This window comes from Fulmarus glacialis, unplaced genomic scaffold (assembly GCF_000690835.1).
Source record: "Fulmarus glacialis isolate BGI_N327 unplaced genomic scaffold, ASM69083v1 scaffold11456, whole genome shotgun sequence".
Lineage (NCBI taxonomy): Eukaryota > Metazoa > Chordata > Aves > Procellariiformes > Procellariidae > Fulmarus > Fulmarus glacialis.
The window spans coordinates 26960-49160 of NW_009216257.1; the positions used below are offsets into that span (position 1 = coordinate 26960).

General features: G+C 47.6%; 1 protein-coding gene across 1 annotated transcript in view; it reads left to right on the top strand.

Moving 5' to 3' along the window:
• Window positions 1-21349, top strand: part of WDR59 (WD repeat domain 59) — a 44353-nt gene extending 23004 nt beyond the window's left edge. The window contains exons 15-25 of the mRNA XM_009579241.1: window positions 1308-1464; window positions 2738-2807; window positions 3097-3250; window positions 13240-13373; window positions 14816-14897; window positions 16053-16165; window positions 17253-17400; window positions 17493-17565; window positions 19095-19221; window positions 19664-19806; window positions 21080-21349. Coding sequence (XP_009577536.1) covers window positions 1308-1464; window positions 2738-2807; window positions 3097-3250; window positions 13240-13373; window positions 14816-14897; window positions 16053-16165; window positions 17253-17400; window positions 17493-17565; window positions 19095-19221; window positions 19664-19806; window positions 21080-21315 — 1437 coding nt within the window. The 3' untranslated portion in view covers window positions 21316-21349. The remainder of the gene's footprint in view (window positions 1-1307; window positions 1465-2737; window positions 2808-3096; window positions 3251-13239; window positions 13374-14815; window positions 14898-16052; window positions 16166-17252; window positions 17401-17492; window positions 17566-19094; window positions 19222-19663; window positions 19807-21079) is intronic.
• Window positions 21350-22201: the final 852 nt, after the last annotated feature.

Sequence of the window (22201 nt, forward strand, 5' to 3'; positions counted from 1 at the left end):
CATTAGACATGTAAATAGACCCCTGTGACTGGCCGTTACGTTTGTGTAAGCACTTCTGGTTAGTGTTGAAGAAAACTGAGCGGATGATTAGATGTGTTTTGTTTCTGAAAATCAGGCCCTGAAGGTTTGCTGCCTTGGGGAACTCTGCATGCTCACTGATATTCAGGTTAGCAGGAGTGCCTGGGAGTTGGAGCATTTTAGTGGTGCATGGTAGCTTCCTAGCTCAAGAATATCTCACTGGGTGCCAGGGCATGGTTATCATCTGCGAGAGAAGATAAGAGGCCTCGGGGAGCTGATGGATTCATTCTTGTCTGAAAGGCAGTGGCAGATGTCTTTACCTCCTCAGTTCTAGTCAAAGATCCTGCTAGTCCTATTCTAGGGTCTTTGTTTGCTTCCCTCATAAAAAGAAACTGTGAAAGTCTGTTTTTCTGAAGCCTTGTGCTGAGGTTTTGTAGGGATGATACTGCAGATAAATCCAAGTCACACTCTGCCCTTAGCTGAGAGATCTGTGATACCTACTCAGCATCCCAGTGTCAGGTATTAGGTCTGTGTGGGTGAAGTGTAGCGGAGTGGGTGTTTTTAGCATTCAGGAAAAGATTGGAGAGTCTCCTCAGGTTTCTTTTCTGAGAGGCTTTGTTTATTCATCAGAAGTAAAGGACTTTTTTTACATGGAAAGGCTTAATTCTGTTTGGTTTCAGCAGTAATGTTGTAAGAGTGGGAACTTTCTCCATTTTGTGGAAACCTGATGACTCAAGCCAGGCGCTGCTGCCTTTAAAGAATTACTTTAAACCTAAGCTGTCGTACTCTTTATCCAAATAAATGCAGATTTCTGCCAAAATTCCTATCGATAGGCCTGAGGTCCCCCAGTATTTCGTACCACCTGCCTTCCTCACTTCAGGACTCCCAGCCTGCACCTGACCCCCCACAGTTGTGTGGTATTCCTATTTGAGGAGACTTTGTCTCACTTGCATGAGGTTATCAGGTTTAGCTCCCGGTGTTGAGAGTCATATCCGGAGTCTGAAGGTCAGATTTTCTGTATAGTTTCACACTGTTTCATCTGTATTTCAACACGGCTGTGGTGGGAGAGAAATCTCTGGACAAGCAGCCAGAGAAGCCCTTTCCTCAAAGGTAAATGTGCTTGCAAGTGCCTTTGCAGCCAGAGCAGTAACTATGCTCTGTGCTTGATCTGCTCTGGCTCAAAGGACAAGCACCTTCCGTGAGGCTGCTTGGCATGCGATGCCCAGTGCTCCAGCTGGGTTTCCTTCCTGTGGCAGCAGGAGTGTGACCTTGGGTAACTTCTGTTTCAGAACCAAGAGGACAGCACGTCCAGCAATCCCTACGCTTTGTCAAACTCCGTAACACCCCCCTTGCCCACGTTCGCCCGGGTCTCCAATGCCTATGGCTCCTACCAGGACTCTAACATCCCATTTCCACGGACCTCTGGAGCCAGGTTCTGTGGTGCAGGTTAGCCCCATCGCTGATATGTTACAACAGCTACCAGGGGAATAGTCCTTTTAGTATCTTGGGGAACACTTGCCTCTGAACAAGACAAGGCTTTGGTCACTGCCATGCAATGAGTAAGAAGTGGTATTAAAGTAGCGATGTTGTGATAAATTTATAGATAATGAGACTAGTTAGCAACTGTTCGCAGTTGGTGTTGCGTGTGGGATTTTAGGATTTGGAAATCCAGGACTAGTTGAAGAGATGGCCTTTGGCTTGTGGTATGCCAGAGGCATTGACAGAGCTTTTACAGAAGACTGGGAATAGCTGTTTTCCTTGCCTAGTTCTCTCCTACCAGCATCAAACCGCTGGACACATTCTGGCTCTCAGTGTTCACAAAATTACTGTGATTTAGGATTGAACTTACCCCTTACTGAAGCCATATTCTTGTTACTAACCACTCTTTTCTCATTCTGCACCCTTTCTGTTGTCCAGAATGGCTTTCCCAAGGTCATTGGGAAATGGGAGATGGGGTACAATCATGTCCAGGTTTCCAGGAGAGTCTGTACAGTGCAAAGATCATCCTTAAAAAACAGGTTAAGGTCTGAGTAAGAGTCGTTAAGTTTCACTGAGCTGTTTCAGATGCAAGCATGCGTCCTCCAGACCTGACTGCATCCCAGTTCAAGCATGTTTTGAAAGCTGCTTTTCATACAGGCCTCACCGAATTCCCAGCAAAAGTAAAACAGAGTAGTATTGCATTGAGTAGGCTTAGTGAAACCTGCTAAGTCCTGAAATTCTTGCAGGAGTGGGTGGCTGAAGGCACTTGAGATGCTAAAAAATGGGATAAGGCTTGTGAGTGCTTTGGCTTCAAATGGCTCGGGTTATCCTTTTGAAGAGGAGAGTCATACAAGCTGCAGTGGTTTCTCTGCGTAGCCAAACATCACTTCACTCGCATCTGGAGTATCAGTGCTTGACAAATTCTGGTGAAGAGTTAAAACATGAGTATGTATTTGCTCATTTTCTTTTACCGTCTTTTCTCTAACATCTGTAAGCCACTTGAGGTGGTGCTTTTAAGACAATCATCTCAATGAAACATGCCCTTTAATGGGTTTGCAGGGAGTGGATTCGGTTTGAGAAAATGTGGTTGTCTACTTGTAGTTTAAGAGCGCTCAGGGTAGTGGATAGGCACCCAGCCCCTTGACTCTGATACCTTAAATGACCAGTTTCCCTGTGTAAACCACCCATGGGTAATCTACTCCTCGTTGCGTGATCTTTATGCCATGTCCTGTCTCTTCAGGGTACCTGGTGTATTTCACGAGACCCATGACCATGCACCGTGCAGTGTCCCCGACGGAGCCCACACCCAGGTGAGTACCCTGCATCACATTCGAGCGTGCTGCTGTCAGGGGCAGGAAAGCAGGAGAATATCAGATCCTGCACTGGAGCTACTGACCCTCAGAAGGTACTGACCTCTAGTATTAGCTGTGCCTTCAACACAGAGAGGCTGGTCCCTTACGTCAGGGGCCCTCAGCAGAGACTGTTCCTTCAACACACCTGAAACACTGCTAGCTGCTTGGGTTAGTGGAGATGTCAGTGTGAGCCTCCAGGGCAATTTGGTGGATGAAAGCTCCTAAAAGTGTATTCTCCTGTTTCTAGGTCCTTGTCAGCTTTATCAGCGTACCATAGTGGCCTCATTACTCCAATGAAGATCCGCACAGAGACTCCAGGCAATCTGCGTTTGTACAGTGGGAGTCCGACACGCAGTGAAAAGGAGCAGGTCTCCATTAGCTCCTTCTACTACAAAGAGAGGGTAAGTACCAGACCAAAAAGCCTTTCCTAACACTTCAGCTTTTATGACCTGTATTCCTTTCATATAGCTGTAAGCATTGCTGGTAACAGAAGCTTCATATTCCTCTCAAGAAGGCATCCTTTTACAGGCAGCTCTGTAAAAATGTCACATGAATTTATCTTCTATTAGTAACTTCTTTACTGATCCTCTCTAGCATTTGACCTGCTTATTTTGATACCTCTCTACTCTGACCATCACAGTTTCCTGTCTCCCTTTGTATTACGTAGGGTTAAAATCTCACACGTGAGAAGTTGTAGTCTCCAGATAAGTACAGATAGGCAACTCTGCTTTTCTCTGCACTCCCTGATGTATGTAACTGCAAAGGGTTGTGACTCTCTGCAGCTTACTGGCAACCTCTCCTGGATTATGGGTTATATTTGGGTTATTTCTATTACAGATGTCTCTTTCAGGGATATGTGCCCCTTTGGACTGTTTTAAACAAAAATCATTCCTACATGATTCTTCAAAGATCTTCCAGTCCACATACTTCTGGCTTAGGTGTAGGTCCTGCTGTCATTGCTGTTTACAAGCAAGGCTTTGGGGGAGAGTGGGTTTGTTTCCTTCCAGGATACAGTGGGTGAGGAAGACCCATTGGTAATTGTAGGGTGGCTGTAGGGTAGTTCTGAAGCAGCTGAGGACCCGGTGTGCCCAGAGCAGATGCTGTGGGAGTAATAGGCCATGCAGCTTGCTCAGAAACAAACTCTCTGTGCTTCAGCAGGCGGTGAAGTAGCTTGCAAAAAATAGGGTAAGCTTCCACCAAGAGCCTGGGAATTCAGGGCATTTGAGTAGTTTGCCCACTGTCCGTCCCGAGGGCACTCATCTGCTGCAGCAGTGGAGAGGTTCCACCTACCCCAAGGAAAGCCAAGAGCTGTCTGCACTCTGCTGCAGTGGAGCTTGGGAACTCCTGTCCCGGGAGCAGAGGGAAAGTCAGAGCCTTGAGCTCTCATGCTTCCTGGGCACTGAAAGAGGTCTTGATTTTCCAGTAGTGCTGGACCTGACAGCTGACCCCTCTAGGACTGTGTCCTGCTTACGTGATGTGAGGTAGTCATTACACCTACCAGCCATGGGGCGAGCCTCTCTCCCCATTGCAAGCTTTGTATGGATACAGACCCCAGAAGACTCTCAGAGTCCCCGTTCTGTTTTTTTCCCCCATACAAACTTTTTGATGAGAAGAGAAAATGGTGCTGCCTGGTACAAGAATTACAGCCTGTTCTAGTCTTTGCAGGAGAGTTTATTTAAAGAGCTACCTCTGTCCTCTGCAGCGTGCTTGTCTCTGACACGCAGCTCTCTAAGATGACAGACAAGGCTAAAAATAACATGTGGAAGCAGCTTGGTGCAATTTCATGTGACCTGTCTCCCCAGCCCTTGTATTGATGGTGACAAGATTTTTGTGAGGGGGAAAAAAACGTTGAGAGAGCAAAGCATGGGTGTGGCCATGTCTGCTGAAAGCCAGAGAAAATTCCTGTGTTCCTCTTCCCCAAACCAAGCTATCTCCTCGCGTGCTGGGTTGGAAGAAGTGTAAGGGCCTAAGTGTAAGGGAGGTAGCTCAAATGCTCTTGTAGATGAAATAGTTTAAACAAAAACCAAACCAAAACAAAAAAAACAAACACAGGGAAAAAAAAAAAAAACCAACCCAGAAACAACAACAACAAAACCCACAAAAACCCCTGTATCTCCCTTCAGCAAAGGTGTTCTGATTCTTCAGGAGTTGATGTCATGGCCTCTTAGATCAATGCTGTGTATTTTTACGTCATTTCATTGTGAGGATTTTAAAAAGCCCAGACTCTAAGTCTAGTTAGTTCCTTGTTCTGGAGCTTGGATTTTATATTTGCATTAAATAAAAATTGAAATTTTGTTCTTGAAATAAATTGAAATAAACTCTCATGTTATATAACTTCAGACCCAAAACTGAATTTGTCAGCGATAACCAGGTATTTAAATCCCATGTAGCAACCACTGGCATCGCGACCATTAGCAAACAAATGGAATTTGCCCATTGCTAGACAGGAAATATGTCATGTTCCCATAAAAGCAGGGGAGCTGAAAAACAGAGATCTCCTTAGTAAACCAAAATGAAACTAAATCTGGCACTGAGCCTTTCTGTGCTCATTTAAATGTGTGTGTGTGTGTGTATATATATATACACACACAGACACATATATATATATATATATCTCTTTCTCACTTTTTATTCACACATACACACTCCTCCTTTCTTCCTCCCTCTTTTTCACTCCTCAAAAAAACTCCTCTAAAGAATAGTGAGCAGGAGAAGCTGTATCTATACTGTGGCAATGCCATCAGTGTTTCAAACCTGGATGTCTCTTAAAGGTGCCATGGCTGTGTTTTTCTCCCCCCAGTTAGAGGGTCGTGCCAGTGGGGACCTGGGGACAGCTCAGCCTTGCCTGAGGGACAGCTGTACACAGGGGTGCTGACAGCGGTGTCCTCATGCTTCCCATTGGGGAATTTGGCAGGGCCTGGAAACTGCTGCTTCTCAGGACATCCCTCAGGCTTTGCCTGCTGCCCGCCTGGTTGCAGACCTCTCAGACTCGCAGCACATGGGAGTGTCGGCTGGCAGCAGTGGCTGCCTGCAGGAGAGCAGGACTTTGTCGGGGGGCTGAGCTTAGTTCTGCTGCTTCTCCATTCTACCGAATTTCCTTCAGCTAACCCTTTTCTCCTTCTCTTGTGAGGCCTGGTGAAGGAACCTGTAGCACAAGGCTGCAGTCTTCTCCTCTCTCTTTCTGTGGGGCCCTGCAGCCAGGCTCACCCCTCGGCTCCCTGACTGCAGGGTTCTCCCAGCAGTGAGATGCAAGGGAAGGTAGAGGCTGAAGGCATGGCTGATGGTCCTGACTGCCTATCATCAGCTGGAAATAAATGTAAAATACATCACACACGACACAAATAACCTTTTTTATTGTGTTGACCCTTACAGAACTATAACAGAACTTTATTCTTCATGTGAGTGCACAGTAATGTCTTTGAGAGATTCCATTTATTGTTGCTATAATACCATGTTGAGTACTTAATGAAACATCTGCAAGTTCATAATGAAAGCCTACTTTGGAGCTATTCTGCATAGTCAATCAGTGAATTTGATTGCTCACTCAACCTGAATGAGTTCCTCAACCCATAATGACAATTTCCACATGGCCCGACCAAGTAGCAGGGTCTCCACATCCTTCCTAATATCCTGACATGTGGCTTTTATTGCTTAAAATTAAAGTGGACAGTTACAGCAGGTTCCAGTGAATGAAGTCCTGGAGGATACTGGATGTTAAAGGGATATCTGAGTAAGCAGGAGTGTTTATTTAGCTTCCTGCAGATTTCTGTGCCATGGCACTGGACAGCTGTGTTAAAAATGATGCAGTTTACACTTAGCTGCTTTCCTCTTCAGCCAAGAGGAGTAAAACTGGTTAGAGTAGGAGCCTGGCATGTGGGACACCAGGGTGTTGTCCTCTGCTCTGCTGTCAATTCATGGTATGAACAAGGTCACATGAAGCAGTTCAGTGCTTCCTGCAGTAATACAACTCCACGTGGAAGACTTTATTCAGATTTGTGGTTGCCGAAGTCTTCCAGAGAGGCTGGTGTGGGGCACAGACACAGCAGACCTTGCTTAGCCAGGGCCGTAGGTGATGTTGTATAGTACAATTGTGTGTGGATGAAAGGGGGGATCGTGGTTTGCAACTGTTTGTTGTGTAACGGAACCACTGGAAACAGTATCTTTTACTCTGCTGGTTCAGGGCACTTTTCGTTTCGGTTTATTTACCTTTGTCTTTAATTTTCTTGGTGTCTTTCTTCCCTTTTCCTGGGTATAACGTTTTCACATACAGATGTCTCCTCGCTCTGCCCGGCGACGTTGGTCCATACAAGCAATTAACGACTTCCCGGTACTGTGCGCTGTGCTAATACTGTCCTTGATATAACCCTGTCTTCTGCCCAAGGGCCCAAGAATAAAATGCCACCTGCCTGCCTTTGAGTAACCTGCACAGAGGTGGGGGACTTGCACTCCACACAGGGCCTAGGACTTCAGTAAGAGTGAATGCACGTATAAGTGGGCAGACACTAGTTTGCAGGGTACAAATATTGACCTACAACATGCCTATTTTACCTGGCCTAGCAGTCAGGAAAGGATGCCAAGGGGTAGTTTGAAGTGTAAGAAAAGATCAACTTCTAAGAAACAGAGAGTGCACTGCAGAGGAGCTGAATGATTATTACACATCATCAACCAACTGATGAGACTGACATTAGAGCACCTCATTTCTGAAAAAGATGAAACCTTGCTGGGGAGGGAGCATCACTTAAGAGCTGTGGAAGAAACAAACTGGTTGAGTGGCTGACAATGATCTGTCATCTCATTAAAATGAGCTGCCTATTCTCAGTGCAATGCACCATGAAGTCTTATTTCCTGGAGCAATAAATAGAATTTCTCCTTAATTTGTGATCTTCTTCCAGCCCTTGGAATCGCACCACCCTGCATTCAGTTCGAGTGGTTGCACTTCCAACCACCCTGGCAGGTACTCCCTCCTCCCAGCACCTGCCCTTCCGAGACTGCTTTGACAGTCGTTTTCCATTAGTCAGGTCCACATGTCCCTCAAGCTTGAACATCATTCATGTGAAGATCTTGATGATATCAGCATTGCTCAAGCTGTGCTGTAGATTTGGGCAATTACTATCTCATCACTCATCTGCCAACCATAGGCAAAGCTTAGAAAACTCCATTTCAGTTTAAAGATGATCTCTTTAGGTCCGTTTTTCTTAATGTCTGTGTGAACAACTGTTTTTTCACAGCTGCTGTCCTTCACGCTCTCTCTTCATAAGGCAGCAGGGAATAAAATAGAATCCTGTAACACCTAATTTAACTTGGTATAATAGGATCAAGCCTTCCTAATTACAACAGCTCTAGGACTATCCTAGCAAATGGTAGGTGAAAGAAACCAGAAGTAATTTACTTGAGTCCATCAAGGCTTTTTGCAAAGAGCTAATAAAGAAATGTGAGCAGTGAAGACAAGAAATGAAGTTCTGTCTTAGATCAGGAACAGTCTGAAAGAAAGAAAACCAAGCAAGGAACTTGCCAGCTTGTGGTGTGGTAAATTGTGGTTTACAAAGGGCCACAGTTTAATTCCCTTACCACAGGCTTGGAAGGAAGAGCAAGTAGTGATGTGATAAAGTTATAATTTTGTGTAATGTGTACTTAATAATGATCCATGGATTAGTCCAAGCCTTGAAGGATTGATTGTGGATAACCTTTGGAAGAGGCTGGTCATGCTCTCTAAAGTGGGCACTAGTGCCCAAGGCAAAGACGCAGGCATGCACGAAGAGAGGTGTGGATTATTTGTGCAGACCAGGTGCCTGCCTTCTGGAAGAAGAGCTCAGCATTGCTCAAGGTGCTCAGGGAAGCAAGAGCTTAGCACGTCTAGAAGAAGAAATAATTCCTCCTTCTTTCTAGGTAATGACTAGCCTCCACTTCAGAAATGCCTGTGATTCAGGGCAGGTGCCAGCTATTAATTGATGGAAGCTATAAAGAAATATTCCTGTTGTGGGGCACTTGATTCAAAAGTGCCTCGGATTTTTTAGCCCCTTTGTGGAAGGTGCCTGGTAGTGTGGGAGATGCTGGAAATAGTAAATGTTGATTATTTTGAAGAGAAAATCCAGGCAGTTCTGCATGACCTGCATGGGGGAGTTAATCTGTAGGCAGTTGTTCAGAATAAAGGAGCATAGCTTTCTGCAGGGAGGCAGCAATTTTAAAATTTTATTTAAAAAAAATAATATTAGAAGCAGCTTGAACCTGACTTTGAGCAGGTTTAACTCTTTATTTTGTAAATGCCTTACTGCAGCTTAATCTTTGGCATCAAGTGTGTTCCCTTCTGTCTGCAACCTTTTCCTTTGCCCTACTAACACCAGTTTATACCAGGAACCGTGAAATTTTGCATATGCTTATGCGAAACAGGCACGTTACATTTCACGACGCTACTTACAGCACTGCCTGCCTCAGCAGGATCCAAAGACACACACACCCAACTGTTCAGCATCCTTTCCAAGCAGGCATGCAGTGTTTTGTAACTACTTCTGCTGAGTATGCAGTGATGATGGTGGTTGCTACGAAGCAGTTGGTGGCTTATTCTTGGGCTATCTGTTTCTACATGTAACCCATTTACTGCCATCGTTATCACCTCAGATTGCAGCAAATTACAGCCTTGGGTATGGTAGTGCAGGTGCAGGCTGGCTTTTTTAGTCATTTGTTCAGTGCTGTTCCCTGCTGTCACCTCCAACCCCATGATTGTCATAAATGCTCTGGTTTCTTTCCTTCTGGTGCTCTGAGGAACTGATGAGTCTTAATTTACTGTCGCTGTAGATATTTTCTTTCTTTTCTTCCTCTCCTTAAACTCTCGGGAGCAGCTGGGTAGACGCAGTTCTCCTTGGCATGGATTCTAGGCTGCAGAAAGAGCTAGAAATGTCAGGGGCAGTGCAGAAGACCTGTCTTTGACCTTCAGCTGTCAATAGTTAGCTTGGTGCACGCATGTTGATTTCTGCTTCAGCTCCAACCATTATGTTCCCTGCTCCCCCTCGTGACCTGTGCTCCAGCCCCTAGGAAGAGACTTATTTTCTGTTCTACCATAATGCCCGTGAGCCTCAATGACGCCTTTCAATAACACCGTAGTGGGAGCTTCTCCTGGGAGAAGAGGTGAAGCAGAAGGGAGAGAGGAACCTTGTGGTGGACCTTGGCCAGACAGACCCAAGCTAGAGCTCTCCTTGCCTCTGGTAATCCCTGTTCGAAGTGCTCAAATACTGCCTGGAGGAGAGCTACTCCAGTAATTAATGCCAGCAATTACTTGATTCAAAGTAGAGCTTCTGCTGTCAGTGGTGATGAGCTTTACCTCATCCATGATGGTTCCCATACTTCTGATCATAGTTTTTTCTAACACTTTGTTGCTGTAGCTGAGGCAAACCTGAATTGCAAAAAAACCCAGACATTTTTAATGGTGACTCTACATGTGGCTTTATGATTTTCTTCTGTCACAGCTCGAGGGCCAGGAAGTAGTGGTCATGGAAGTGTAGTACTGGCAGGGCATATGGCCATCGACTGACTCTACTCCAGGAGTTGCACCAGTATTATGCCGAATTAGGGCTTCCCATTTTGCCAGTGAATAAGCAGTGCTAAGAGGAAGAAAACAGGACAATTTTGTTGTGAGTCCAAGTTTTCAGGGGGTTCTGATACGTTTAGTGTCTTCATTTGTCTGGTGATATGCTAACAGCAAGCAGTGGAAACCATTCATGGGATCTCTTTTTCATTCTCATCCTCATTTTGTTGTCATTCTCCTCCAAAAAAAAAGTGACTGAATTACTTGTGGAAAGTGATATGTGTTGTCCATGTTTCTAGTCTTTGAAATGCCTGTTGGGAGGCTTCTTCAGTCCGCTCCTGCAGAGGGCCGGAGCCGGTTGAATCTATTCCCGATGACGGGGCAGAGAACCTGCCTCGGTCGTAGGGAACTCTCCATCGGCTGCGAGTCCTGCGAGCAGCTGGCTTACAGATGGTCAGGAGGTGGCAAGTTGCTCTCCAAATTACCTGCCAACCTCTAGAAGCCCTTGGTGACAGACCTGCAGAATGTGGTTCTGCGTCTGCAAGCCTGGGTTCAAATACCTGCTCAGACAAAGCACAAATAACAGCTTTTGTTGAGAAGCCTGGTAACCCATCAGGACAGTGCCTGAGCTCTTGCCCTGATGGCATGTTGTTGTGCTGAGGCTCCCAAGCTTGGCTCAAGTATTGTTTTTGGCAGCATCAGCAGCTCCTTGCTGCACCTAGGAGACAGCATTTAGCTGCCCTGACAAGGAATTGAGGTACAGGTGCCACTGTTATTTGGGAACCTTGTAATAATATAGCCCACATCCTTCAGCAGGGGAAGAGTAGCTACATTTTTAGGTGTTATTAAAAGAGGTATAGTCTGCCTGACGGCAAGAAAGCCAGAGCTGATCCAGACAGTGCCTTGGTTAGGAGCTGATGGACTGAAGAGAGTTTGGTCTCCCACCTGACCACGTTCTAGCCACCTTCCACTGCACAGCTCTTCTGACCTTCAGAGTGATGTAGCAGATAAATACTGCAGACAAATTCTGCTTGGATGAATTAGGACTTGAGGGGACGTGGCAGAGAACAGGATCATGCCCTAGTCAGCCAGCTTTTCCATAGCGCTGAATGCTGACAGCCCTGTTCCCACCAGCGTTTGGCACCTCTGAATATTGGGCAGCATGCACACCCTGCTCCTCTTTACTCTGGGGAGTGGTGGAAGACCAGGGGAACTGGTGATGCTCTGTCACGTGGGCATCCCTGGAAAAATCCACCTTCACCTCCTTAAAGTCTGAAACGCCTTCTTCACTTACTGTCAAGCCTGTGCTTGGGCCATTGAGCGTCGGTCACCCAGTGTCCAGAGTGACTTCAGGAGCACATCCTTTTTGATTCTTGTGGCATGTGCTAGTAGTATGCTCAGCATGGCAAGACCTCCTCAGCACATTGGCCTAAACTTGGGCCAGGCAGGCAGTGAAGGAGCAATTAATTTCTTAAGGTTATCAGTTTTTTTTTTTTTTTTAAGGGCATTTTGTGTCTGTGATAAGCCTGCCCACGTTCTCACAGGGCTGCATGATCCTGGTCAAAGGCAGTTTGGCACCCAGCCATCCCGGAGCTGGCCTGACATCCACAGTAGAGGTGACCCTGCTTGCAGGCCAAAGACTTGCCCTGCCTGTAGCCCAGCCTGCTCTTTAGGAGCACCGATGTGTTGCATGTGTGAGCTCTGCCTGCCTAGCAGAGCCATCAGCACAGGGCTTTTTTGCTGGCCCCTTCAAAGGGGCTGTTAGGCTTCAGATAGGGGTGTAGGAAGCCCCACCACAATGGCCTCAGGACACCCTCCATAACAGTACCACCAGGAGACACTTCTGCGTAGGAGCATGGGCTCCGTGTGTCAGTGAGAGAACACGCCACAGGGGAGCAGCATTGCAAAGCGTCCTTCGCTGCGCTTAGGAGCCCTGCGTAGCAGCCAGTGCTTCCCTCGGTAGAGCTCCAGTGCCTTCTGCTTGTCGTGCTGCTGCACATCCTCTCATCCCCTCCTCCTCGCCCTCCTAGAACGAGGAGCTGGAAGAGGCCAGGATACCAGCCAAATACTCTACAGTGTTTCATACAGCCAAGGTAGCTTTATGCAGCTTGGCGTTAAGATGGCCTCTGTGTCTATTTTGGGGAGTATTTGGGAATCTTGGCTTCTTGGTTTTTTTCCCTTGTGTTGATTCCTCTCCTTTCTTCTCCCCCCACCTTGTGTCCTGAGCCAGCTGTAAGTAGCTGTGAGCATGATAGCTAAGGATCCTTGCTAGGAAAACTTGGGCCCTGCTTTATCATCTGCCAGTTGTTCGTTTGAAGCTGTTGATAAAGCAGGAGGTGGGAGCCCTGTCCTGGCGCTAAACAGGGGTGTACTCAAACACTGAAAGAGGAGACCAAAAGAAACAGTCTGGAGCTGTCAGCTTGCTCTGAAGCTAAGGGCAAGCAGAAGCTGCCTCCCACATGTCTCTGTGCTGATGTTGGCTGAAGTCAGCGGTGGGCTGTGTGCAGAGGGTTCCCAGACCAGACCTCTAATGAGAATGATAATTGAACTGTCCTCCTGCCAAACCTGCCCAGGTTTGATTGGCATCCCGATGCTGATTTGTTCTTTTATTGGCTTTCACAGGGGAACTCACAAAATACTTTTTGAGTGAGTTTGACCTTGAGCTCGCTGCCTTGACCTGCTTTTCACTTCCTACAGATGGAGATGCTTGTTCTCCTGGGCATGTCATGGATGTTTTCCAGGGTAACACAGAGCCTTCTGAAAGGCAGGTTTGGGTGCTGCTTGCATTATTCCTGACCCTAGTGCTTTGTTCCCTGGCCCAGGAAGCCTGCTGTCCTCCTCCCCAGTAACACATCGCCATTTGTTCTGCAGAAATCAAGGAGGTGGAAAAGCAAACGAGAAGGGACAGATGCCAACAACCGACCCATCAAAGCTGCTGGGAAAGTTATTATCCAGGATATTTCCTGCTTGCTACCTGTCCACAAGCTGCTAGGAGAGCTCTACATGTGAGTACAGGCTGGCATCCTTTCCCAAATGAAAGCAGCCATCTTTGGCATTGCTGTGCTTTAATCCTGAAATCAGTCAGCACTGATCTTTGAGTTTCCTTACCTTATTCCTCTGTTCTTGCCTTGCTGCTTTTTTACGGTATCCTTCTCTGCCTGTGAGAGGGGACTTGTCTCCTCTAAATCTGAAGAGTGTGATGGAAGAAATCTGTGATGGGGAATTGTACACAGAGTTTGAACCGGTGCTCCAGCATCATCACTGCAGGTTCAGATTTTCGTCAGCTAAAGAGAAGTTATAAGTACAAATTCTCTCAAATCTCATGTAAAACTCCACACTTAAATGCACAAACTTGAAAATCCCAATAAATGCACCTTCTCATACTATAAAACTGTTATTAGCTCATAAGGCTTTTTAATTTCAGAAGTGTTTGTAGTGCTCCATTCACTTGGAGACTTGGTTATACATGACACAGTCTTGCGAGTTCTTCTGCTTTAATGGAAAGAATGGAGAAGTTCTGTTTGTTTTGGTTTGTTTGGTTTTGTTTTTTTTTTTTTAAACAAGGAGCTTCTTTTTCCAAACTGTCTAATTCAGATAGTTACAAAATCTCTGTTCCTGAATTTTTGCTTCCTTAGCTTTGGTAATACTATCTGGTCCTTCACAGAATTTCTAGTCTATGGACATTCAGGGAAGAAGCAGGCTTCGCTTCTTAAAGGAGAGGGAGGAAAAAAGAGAGAAGAAATCTTCCTTCTCTCTTTTCTATATTATTAAGAAGAATGTTCTTTAAAAAGACCTGTTAGACCTTTCTTCTCTGGATATCTCATGTGTAAACAGCCTGACCCTTTTCCATTTGCTGTAAGATCTTAAGCAGTAAGTGTGTCAGGTGTCTCAGGAAGATTTCTGGTGATAAGCAGGAAAGCCCACATGGGTTTCCTCAGCCCATCTCGCCAGCCTCTCGGAGACTCCCCGGCAGGTGCGTTATCCTACTGGGGAACAGGCTGAAGACCAGCCTGCTTCTCCACAGCGTACCGCCATCTCCCTTCAGGTCAGTCAGAGCAGACCAACAGGCTGAATGGGAACAGGACCATGTAACTGATGGCACCTGGTTCTAGGGACAAGAATGAATCTTGGCTTGGTGGTATCCTGGCACAAGTTTGGTCCGATATCTCCTTGGAAGCAGTGCATCTTAGGATCAATCCCAGCTAGTCTGGAGCTGGACTTGATGTGCAGTGTGTTAGGGAAGGTGAATAGTGGGAATTGCCAGAAGGATGGCAGTGATCCCTGAATAACAGGGGAGGAAGGGATGGGATCCTGGTCACACTCACAGGCGCATATTGATCTGGAAGTTCTGGGCTACTCGCTGCTGCTAGTACCATTTTCCCCCCATCCCTCCCCACCTTTATAGGTAATGTGCCAACCAGAGCTGAACTATCTCCTTTCTTTTTAGACTGAATGTGAATAATATCCAGGAGACTTGCCAGAAGAACGCTGCCTCAGCCTTGGCTGTGGGACGGAGGGATCTCGTACAGGTATTACGTCAATCAGACTTCTTCCTTAGCATGCTGTGCTACCCTCAAATAGTTCGTGCTGTCACCTTGGTACCCCAACAGCCACCTGGGTTCAGGAGTTGTTCCAGGGAGTCTCTGGTTGGTGAACTGAGGCCTGTGGAACAGCCACGGAGGTGGTCTCTACCTCATTGACTCTTGGTGTCGAGAGATTCCTTCCCAGGGGTGCAAGCAGATTGTGTTATGCCCCTTGCCAAACTGAGTGAAGCACATTTTTCAGGGAATTCCTGCAGCCAAAGCAAGGAATGCAGCCTACTTTTGAGTCAGCAAATAGAGTAACAGTGCACACAGTTGCCTAGCTGCTGTCAGCATTTTGATCGGTGATTTTGTCTTACTTATGTAATCGTTCCCGTTGTTTGGTATTCGTCTGCGCTGGCACTGGGTGCTAACTGCAGCTAGGTTCTCCCCAAGAGAGTCTGAGCCCAGGGACCCAGCCCCAGAACAGGCCTGGCCACTTACCTTCAGCTAGCAGTAGGAGAAAAATGGCTATTTTGGCCCATCCTTTTCCGTGTGATTAGTCCATCATAACAGGGAGAACATTTGACAGGACTCAGGAGTGCCCGAAAGAGATGGGAGCGGGCTGGCACTGCCAGAGAGGAGCCTGTGCACTTCTCCTGAGTGTTTGGCTCTTCCTAGACCTGGGCAGGGCACATGCATAGGCTTACCCGATCTAAGCAGAAGCAAACTCAAGCTGTTGTCTTGCTTCTTGGTGGGTTCTGCTAGACCAGGAGAGAGAAGGTACGTCTAGTTCCCCTTTGTCTGTGCTTCATATTGCTGTCTGGTTTGCCCACGTTGGACCAGAGCTTGGGTGGAATAACTTCTCTCTGGCTTCACAGTGAGCAACTGTGGGACTACTGTCAGGTCTGTTAGATAGACTATTCTTCTTCAAAGTTTAACCCAAACTCAAAGTAAGTGGGACAGGGAAAGCTTTGGGTTTGTGTTACTCTATATATTATTTGTGACACAGAGGCTGAAACTGTTCCCTGCTGCCAGGAAAAAGGGAAAAAAAGCAGCAAGCTCCATTATTATCTGTCTGTGAGTGAATTTGTGCACACCTATGCCCTGGGAGTGTGGTTATTTCTAATTGCAGCTTTGATGCTCTTCCTTCCTGTCTGCCAGGTTTGGTCACTGGCTATGGTAGCCACTGATCTCTGTCTTGGACCGAAGTCTGACCCAGATTTGGAGATACCTTGGGCACAACATCCATTTGGACGTCAATTACTGGAGTCCTTGTAGGTGTCAGAATGCCGGGGAGGGGTAGGGCAATGGCTGCTGAAGCAGAGCCCTCCATAACTATGTACGTTGTATGGTATCATTTCAGACTTGGAACAGTGCTTCAGCTTGTATTTTTTTCCTCTCTCAAGCCTGAGATGCATCAAGAAGGGAAGCTGTAAATGTGTTTATGACATGCAGGAGGCAGCATTTGGCCTCCCATCTAGCACCCAGGTCGTCTTTGGCTAACATTGAGCAATAGGCCAGGTGCAGTTGGAGCTCTGCTTTCCAGCATGCCCACAATGCCTGATTTGGAGATTTTGGTTTTCTGCTCCCCACCTCCTAAATGAGTGTGTTGGTGCAGCTGATTTGTTCACCTTCAAATTCACTGTTGCCATATAGCATTACTGGGAAATCATTCCAACTGGTCTCAAAGCCAAGTGTTAGTTGGAAATGTCCTCATGCTAGTGGGTCTGTTCAGGAGGGGACATAACTAGTAATTGATATTATCTGTTGATATACCCTATTTGGAGGCACAGGATTTGTGTGGTGTACTTTGCATGCTTGACCTAGCTCTTTCCTGCTGTCTGGCAGCAGTGGGAGGGGAGCACAGGTTGTTCTTCGTCACTCTCAGTCTTCAGAGCAATCCAGAAACTTCATAGCCATCCAGAAAACCTGTGGTGGCGTTTTGGCTTGAGATCTAGATGCAGGATGCTTGCATATAGAGGGTTTTGTCAAAAAGACGTTGTGGCTGGGGGCGAGTCTAATGGCTCCACTTTACATCCAGTTAAAATCAGTTCTGTGGACATTGTTCCTGAAGCTGCGCAAACTTAGGATAATCAGGCCACAAGTACTGCTGGATTCCCAGAGCTCCCATCTTTCTCCTGCCTGTTAGGCCACGAGTGTTTTCAGAGGAGGACTTGGCTCCTCAAAGGTGTGATGGAAAAGACAACCCAGTCCTGCAGAGCACACATGCCTCCTGTGGGCAGTAATGTGACCCAAATCGATTTACACAACAGGCTCGAAATTAGTTGCCCTGGAGTCTCGATGCTTTTGCCACTAAACTCTCTGCCCAGTCTCATACTGCCTGTCTTTTTCATTTCCCAGGCTGGCTCATTACTCGCAGCTCCATGATGTGCAGACCCTGGCCATGCTGTGCAGCGTGTTTGAAGCCCAATCCAGGCTACAGGGGTGCCCAAACTCCTATGGCCCCTTTCCTCAGCGTGCCTCCAACCTGGCCTCCCACAGCCGATATGTACGACCACCATTTCTTTCCCGTTTGTCTTGGATATCTTTGAACATCTCTCATGTAGATGACATGATTTCCTCTCCTTTCCCCCTCAACAGCCGAGCTTTACTTCCTCTGGCTCCTGTTCCAGCATGTCAGATCCTGGACTTGGCACCGGAGGCTGGAACATAGGTACCGAGACCTGGGTAGTAAATAGAGGAATCTGCCTCCTTTCTGGCCTAGGTTTTAGATGGCTCCTGTGGTGGGGAAAGAAGGGAGTTAGTACTGGCTGTGATTGCAGATGTGCTCTGCCAGAGCAGCTTTCCGGGATTTGGCCGATGTGGTGTGACTTCATGGCTGGAAGTGAGCAGGGCTTGCAGTAACTGTGTCGACGCTCCAGCAGTCCTGCCCCTTCTGAATTCTTAGCGTGCTGTCCAACTGGGAGAAACTGTTACAAATGCCCTACACACACCGAGCTAGGCCCCTGGGTCGCAGTGTTAACCCAGAGCCAACAGCTCTCACTGCTGCCTTTTCCAGTTGGAGAAAAGTAAAGAGAGAGACCAGTTTGTACCATTTTGTTTCCAGCTGGCTATAGCAAGCACTCGGGGTGACTGCTTCGATGCTGCCTGGTGCCGTAAGCTTTCCACAGCCCTAGCACTTTGCACAGTTTGAGGCTGTTATCCGTGCTGACTACTGATAATTTCATGTGCCTGGAAATGGCTCCCAGGATTAGCTGCTCCATCATCTCCCCCAGGGATTGAGGTGAGGCTGGCTGGCCTGCAGTTCCCTGGGTCCTCCTTCTTGTCCTTTTTGAAGACAGGAGTGACATTTGCTTTACCCCAGTCCTCAGGCACCTCTCCCAGTCACCATGACCGTTCAGCGATTATCGAGAGTGGCCTTGCAGTGTCATCAGCCAGCTAATTCCACAGGGTTCTGGGGAAAAAGCAATGTTGTGCTTTCTCCTGCCACTGGAAAACCAGCAGCAGTTGGGAAGGCTGGGTTCTCGGTGGCATGAATACCTGCGGGCCTAAGGACATTTTCTACTGAGCTGTGAGGGTGTCAAAGACAAGTCACTGTTAAGGGCTCCAGTGTCAGAGTTGAAGCTGTTGGCTGATTCCTAGTGATATACATGGCCTTGGGGCAGCATCAGCCCTGTTAGCACCAAAGCTGTAACTTTTCAGTGCGGTATCAAGGCATCTGTGACATGGGGAAGAGTGGAGAATGGGGGTTAATGGAGCTGATGTTGTCTTGTAGCTGTTATTAGCAGTCTTCTCCCTGCCCCCAGGGCAATACCTTACATACAGAGGCCCCTTTACGTAACAGCAGCCCTGGTGATGAGAGTCCTCCCTGTTTAGGAAAGAGGAGCCCAGGCCTGCCAGGGATAGCGTTCCCAAGCAAATTCCATTGGATTGATTCCCTGGATACTTTTTGTCTAAAGTGGAAGGCAAAAGGGATTCCTCCATGTTAGATTTCTCTGCCTGATGATCCCCATTCTCATCCTGTCACCAGAAGTGCAGTAGGACCACTGGCAAGTAGAGTTTTCTGAGGCAGGGCAGTGCTTGTAGGAATGCAGAAGGTCATATGACCATGTCTTGGAGAGAAAACAGGGGTGTGTGAACATGTGGTCTTCCATGCCTCCTTCCCCACCCCGGTTTTGACGAGGTTGTGCTCGTGAGTGCTGTGCTTTCTGAGGTATGCTCACAACCTTTTGATGCTTGCAGCAAACAAAGACACGGAGCAGGCCTCCACTCCCTGGTGCGAGTCTTCTCCGGATGACTTCCGCTACGGAAACCTAATGTATCCTGATCATCGGGAGCGTGAGAAAGACCAGCATGAGAAAAACAAAAGGTAGGTTATAGCGTGCCTCGGGGGCATTCAGGGATGCGTAACTCTGTGCCCAAGTCAGCTGGAATTCTGTAGCCAGGTCTCTGTTGATGCTATGAAAACTGGAAGGGAAGTCGCATGCCTACTCCTAGACCTTTTCATTCAGATAGTCATTTGGAGAAGCTTCATACTGCAGATCAACTCTGCTGGGATTGCCTAGGATACATCTATAAGTGGCCGCGGTGGGGGCCCCAGGAGGTGGTCCACGCATTTGTCACACCCTTGAGCATAGAACAAGTGAAGGCCAGACTAGTTAGTGTTCAGCAGTGTTTCAGCAACACGTGGGAAGTAATCTGCTGCTCTTCTAGCGATGTGAGCTGGTTGCATAGCCATCACTGGGAAGAGGATTATAACTAGAGTCTCAGAGAGTCAATCAGGTGGATGACAGTGCTGTTTGTTCCTCTAGGCTCCTGGATCCTGCCAACACTCAGCAATTTGATGACTTTAAGAAGTGCTATGGAGAAATCCTTTATCGCTGGGGTCTGCGAGAGAAGCGGGCTGAGGTTCTGAAGTTTGTCTCTTGTCCTCCTGATCCCCACAAAGGAATTGGTGAGTGCCTGCTTCGGTCAGCTGTGCATGCCTGGGAAGAGTCACGGCTCTGCCGCAGGGGCTTAGGAACATGCAGTCAGCAGGTGGGATGAAAAGTGTCCATCGATCTGCCCAGACGTTAGCTCTGCCAGCAAATGGTTTTAGCTTCTTCATAGCTCTGGGTGGAGATGAGGCTTGCAGATTCAAGGTTCAAGGGCTTTGTAGATTATAACAGCTCTCCAGCAAAGCTGGAAACGCACATACTGCTACGCGAGCAATGTTCAGCTCTTTATGCTGATGGCTGTTCTTTATTCCCTCTGAATAAGAGCCCAGACATGCACTGTCCTAATCTCTGATTCTGGGCTGAAGTGTCCTTATATAGTGCATGCGTAAAATTGCAAGATCTCTAACTGTGGGTGAGCCAGCCAAAAAATAGGCAAAATAGAACGTTTCTCCCAAAATATTGCCAGCAGCATTTCTCCCAAAATATTGCTCAGAACTGCCACTTAAGGACAGCTTCTATCTCCTTTCTAGGCCTCTGGGAAAAGATGCACTTAACCTGGGAGGGGAGAAGTGGGTGAGAGATGCCAGAGAAGCAGCGTTTGCTTGCTTAGCTCTTGCTACAGTCTCACCTTGTCACCAGGGACGACTCCTGGGGAGTAACTGGAGTGAAAATTGGTGACTTCAACTACTGCCATTGCCCCTCCATGGCTAATAGTCACGACACTGATACAGCATGCATTGAGTGCGCTCTGTGCTCTCTCCGTGATGAGAAACAAAGGCTGTTCTCGTTTGCTCGTAGTTACATTTCATAGTGATGTGAGGCAGGCGAGACCAGCTCACGACACTGATACAGCACGCATTGAGTGCGCTCTGTGCTCTCTCCATGATGAGAAACAAAGGCCGTTCTCGTTTGCTCGTAGTTACACTTCATAGTGATGTGAGGCAGGCGAGACCAGCAGGAAGCCTTCATCTCCGCAGCATGTGTCAGCGTGTCCCAAGCTAGAAATCTGACACACGTTCCCAGCCAACAGCAGTTTAGCCGTCGGGGGAATCGGTGGGCCAGTCTGTGCCCCAGCACGCCAATTGCCCATGTCTTTGCTCCCGTATGAAGACCGAACCAAGACCTCTATAAGATACCATTCTCCCACTGTGAAGGAGATTTGAGGCAGATCTCTTGGGCAGTGGGTTCGGGGGACTCATCTGTCGAACAGCGGGGCTGTATTCAGGATTTCTTTGTCCACGATTCTGCCGGCACTAATTGTCTTGCTCTCTGTTTCTTTCCTCTGGCCAGAGTTCGGTGTGTACTGCAGCCACTGCCGCAGCGAGGTGCGCGGCACCCAGTGTGCCATCTGCAAGGGCTTCACCTTCCAGTGCGCTATCTGTCACGTGGCAGTGCGAGGCTCCTCTAATTTCTGCCTGACCTGTGGACATGGAGGCCACACCAGCCATATGATGGAGTGGTTTCGCACCCAGGAGGTGTGTCCCACGGGCTGTGGATGCCACTGCCTGCTCGAGAGCACCTTCTGAGCAATGGTGACAGCAGGGCACCCGTGAACTGGATTTAATATTTAATTCCCAAGCCATGTTGAATCAGTTCTGCTCCACAGCGTCTGGAGGAGATGCCACAGGGAGCTGAAGCAGGACGTCCTGGCGGTGCGTTGCAGTGACGTTTACAAGTGCTTCCAGTATTCCTACACTTCCCAGGTTGCTTTCAGACTGATTTGACCAAACTCCTTGTGTCCATTGCTGGCAATGGATGCCAGACCAGAAAAATTGCTCTCCTGCAGAAGGATGTGTGAATATTGGCTAGTCTCCATTGGGATGAGGAGGTGTTAAAAACTCCTTTGGAAAGGGCTCGCCTGGCAGAGCCAAACTCATTCCAGCTACGTAGTGTCTTTCCAGATGCCTCTTAACAGCGGCTCAAAGTGAGCAAAATAGTCGTCTTTGCACAGTTAAGGCAGAAATAATTCGCAAATAACAGTGAGCTCTAAAGCCGAACTGTAAACTGTGCTCGAAGAGCAAATGGTCCATGGGACTGTGCTCAGAGTTACTTTTGGAAGCAACAGGGTCCTTATTTTGAACGGCTGTTTACATCGTTTAGATTACCCCATAAAGCAAGAGAATGAAACTACATTTTTCAGGATTACTTCCTAAATAGCTTCCTAGTCACTGGTCGGTGTCTGCGGCTGGTGTGAAAAGCCCAGCTGTGCGCCCAGGGTCACTAGGATTAGTTGCTTTCTTCCAGCAGTTTTAGTACCACTACTCTTAAGGTGTCTTCGTCTCCTGCTCTGACCGGGTGATATAATGCACTTTAACTTGCCTGTCCCTGCCTTCTCAGGGACACGTCCTGGTGACTGGGAAAGGCATCTGCCTTTTGAGTTTGGGATCCACACAGTGTTTCCATGGATGGTGG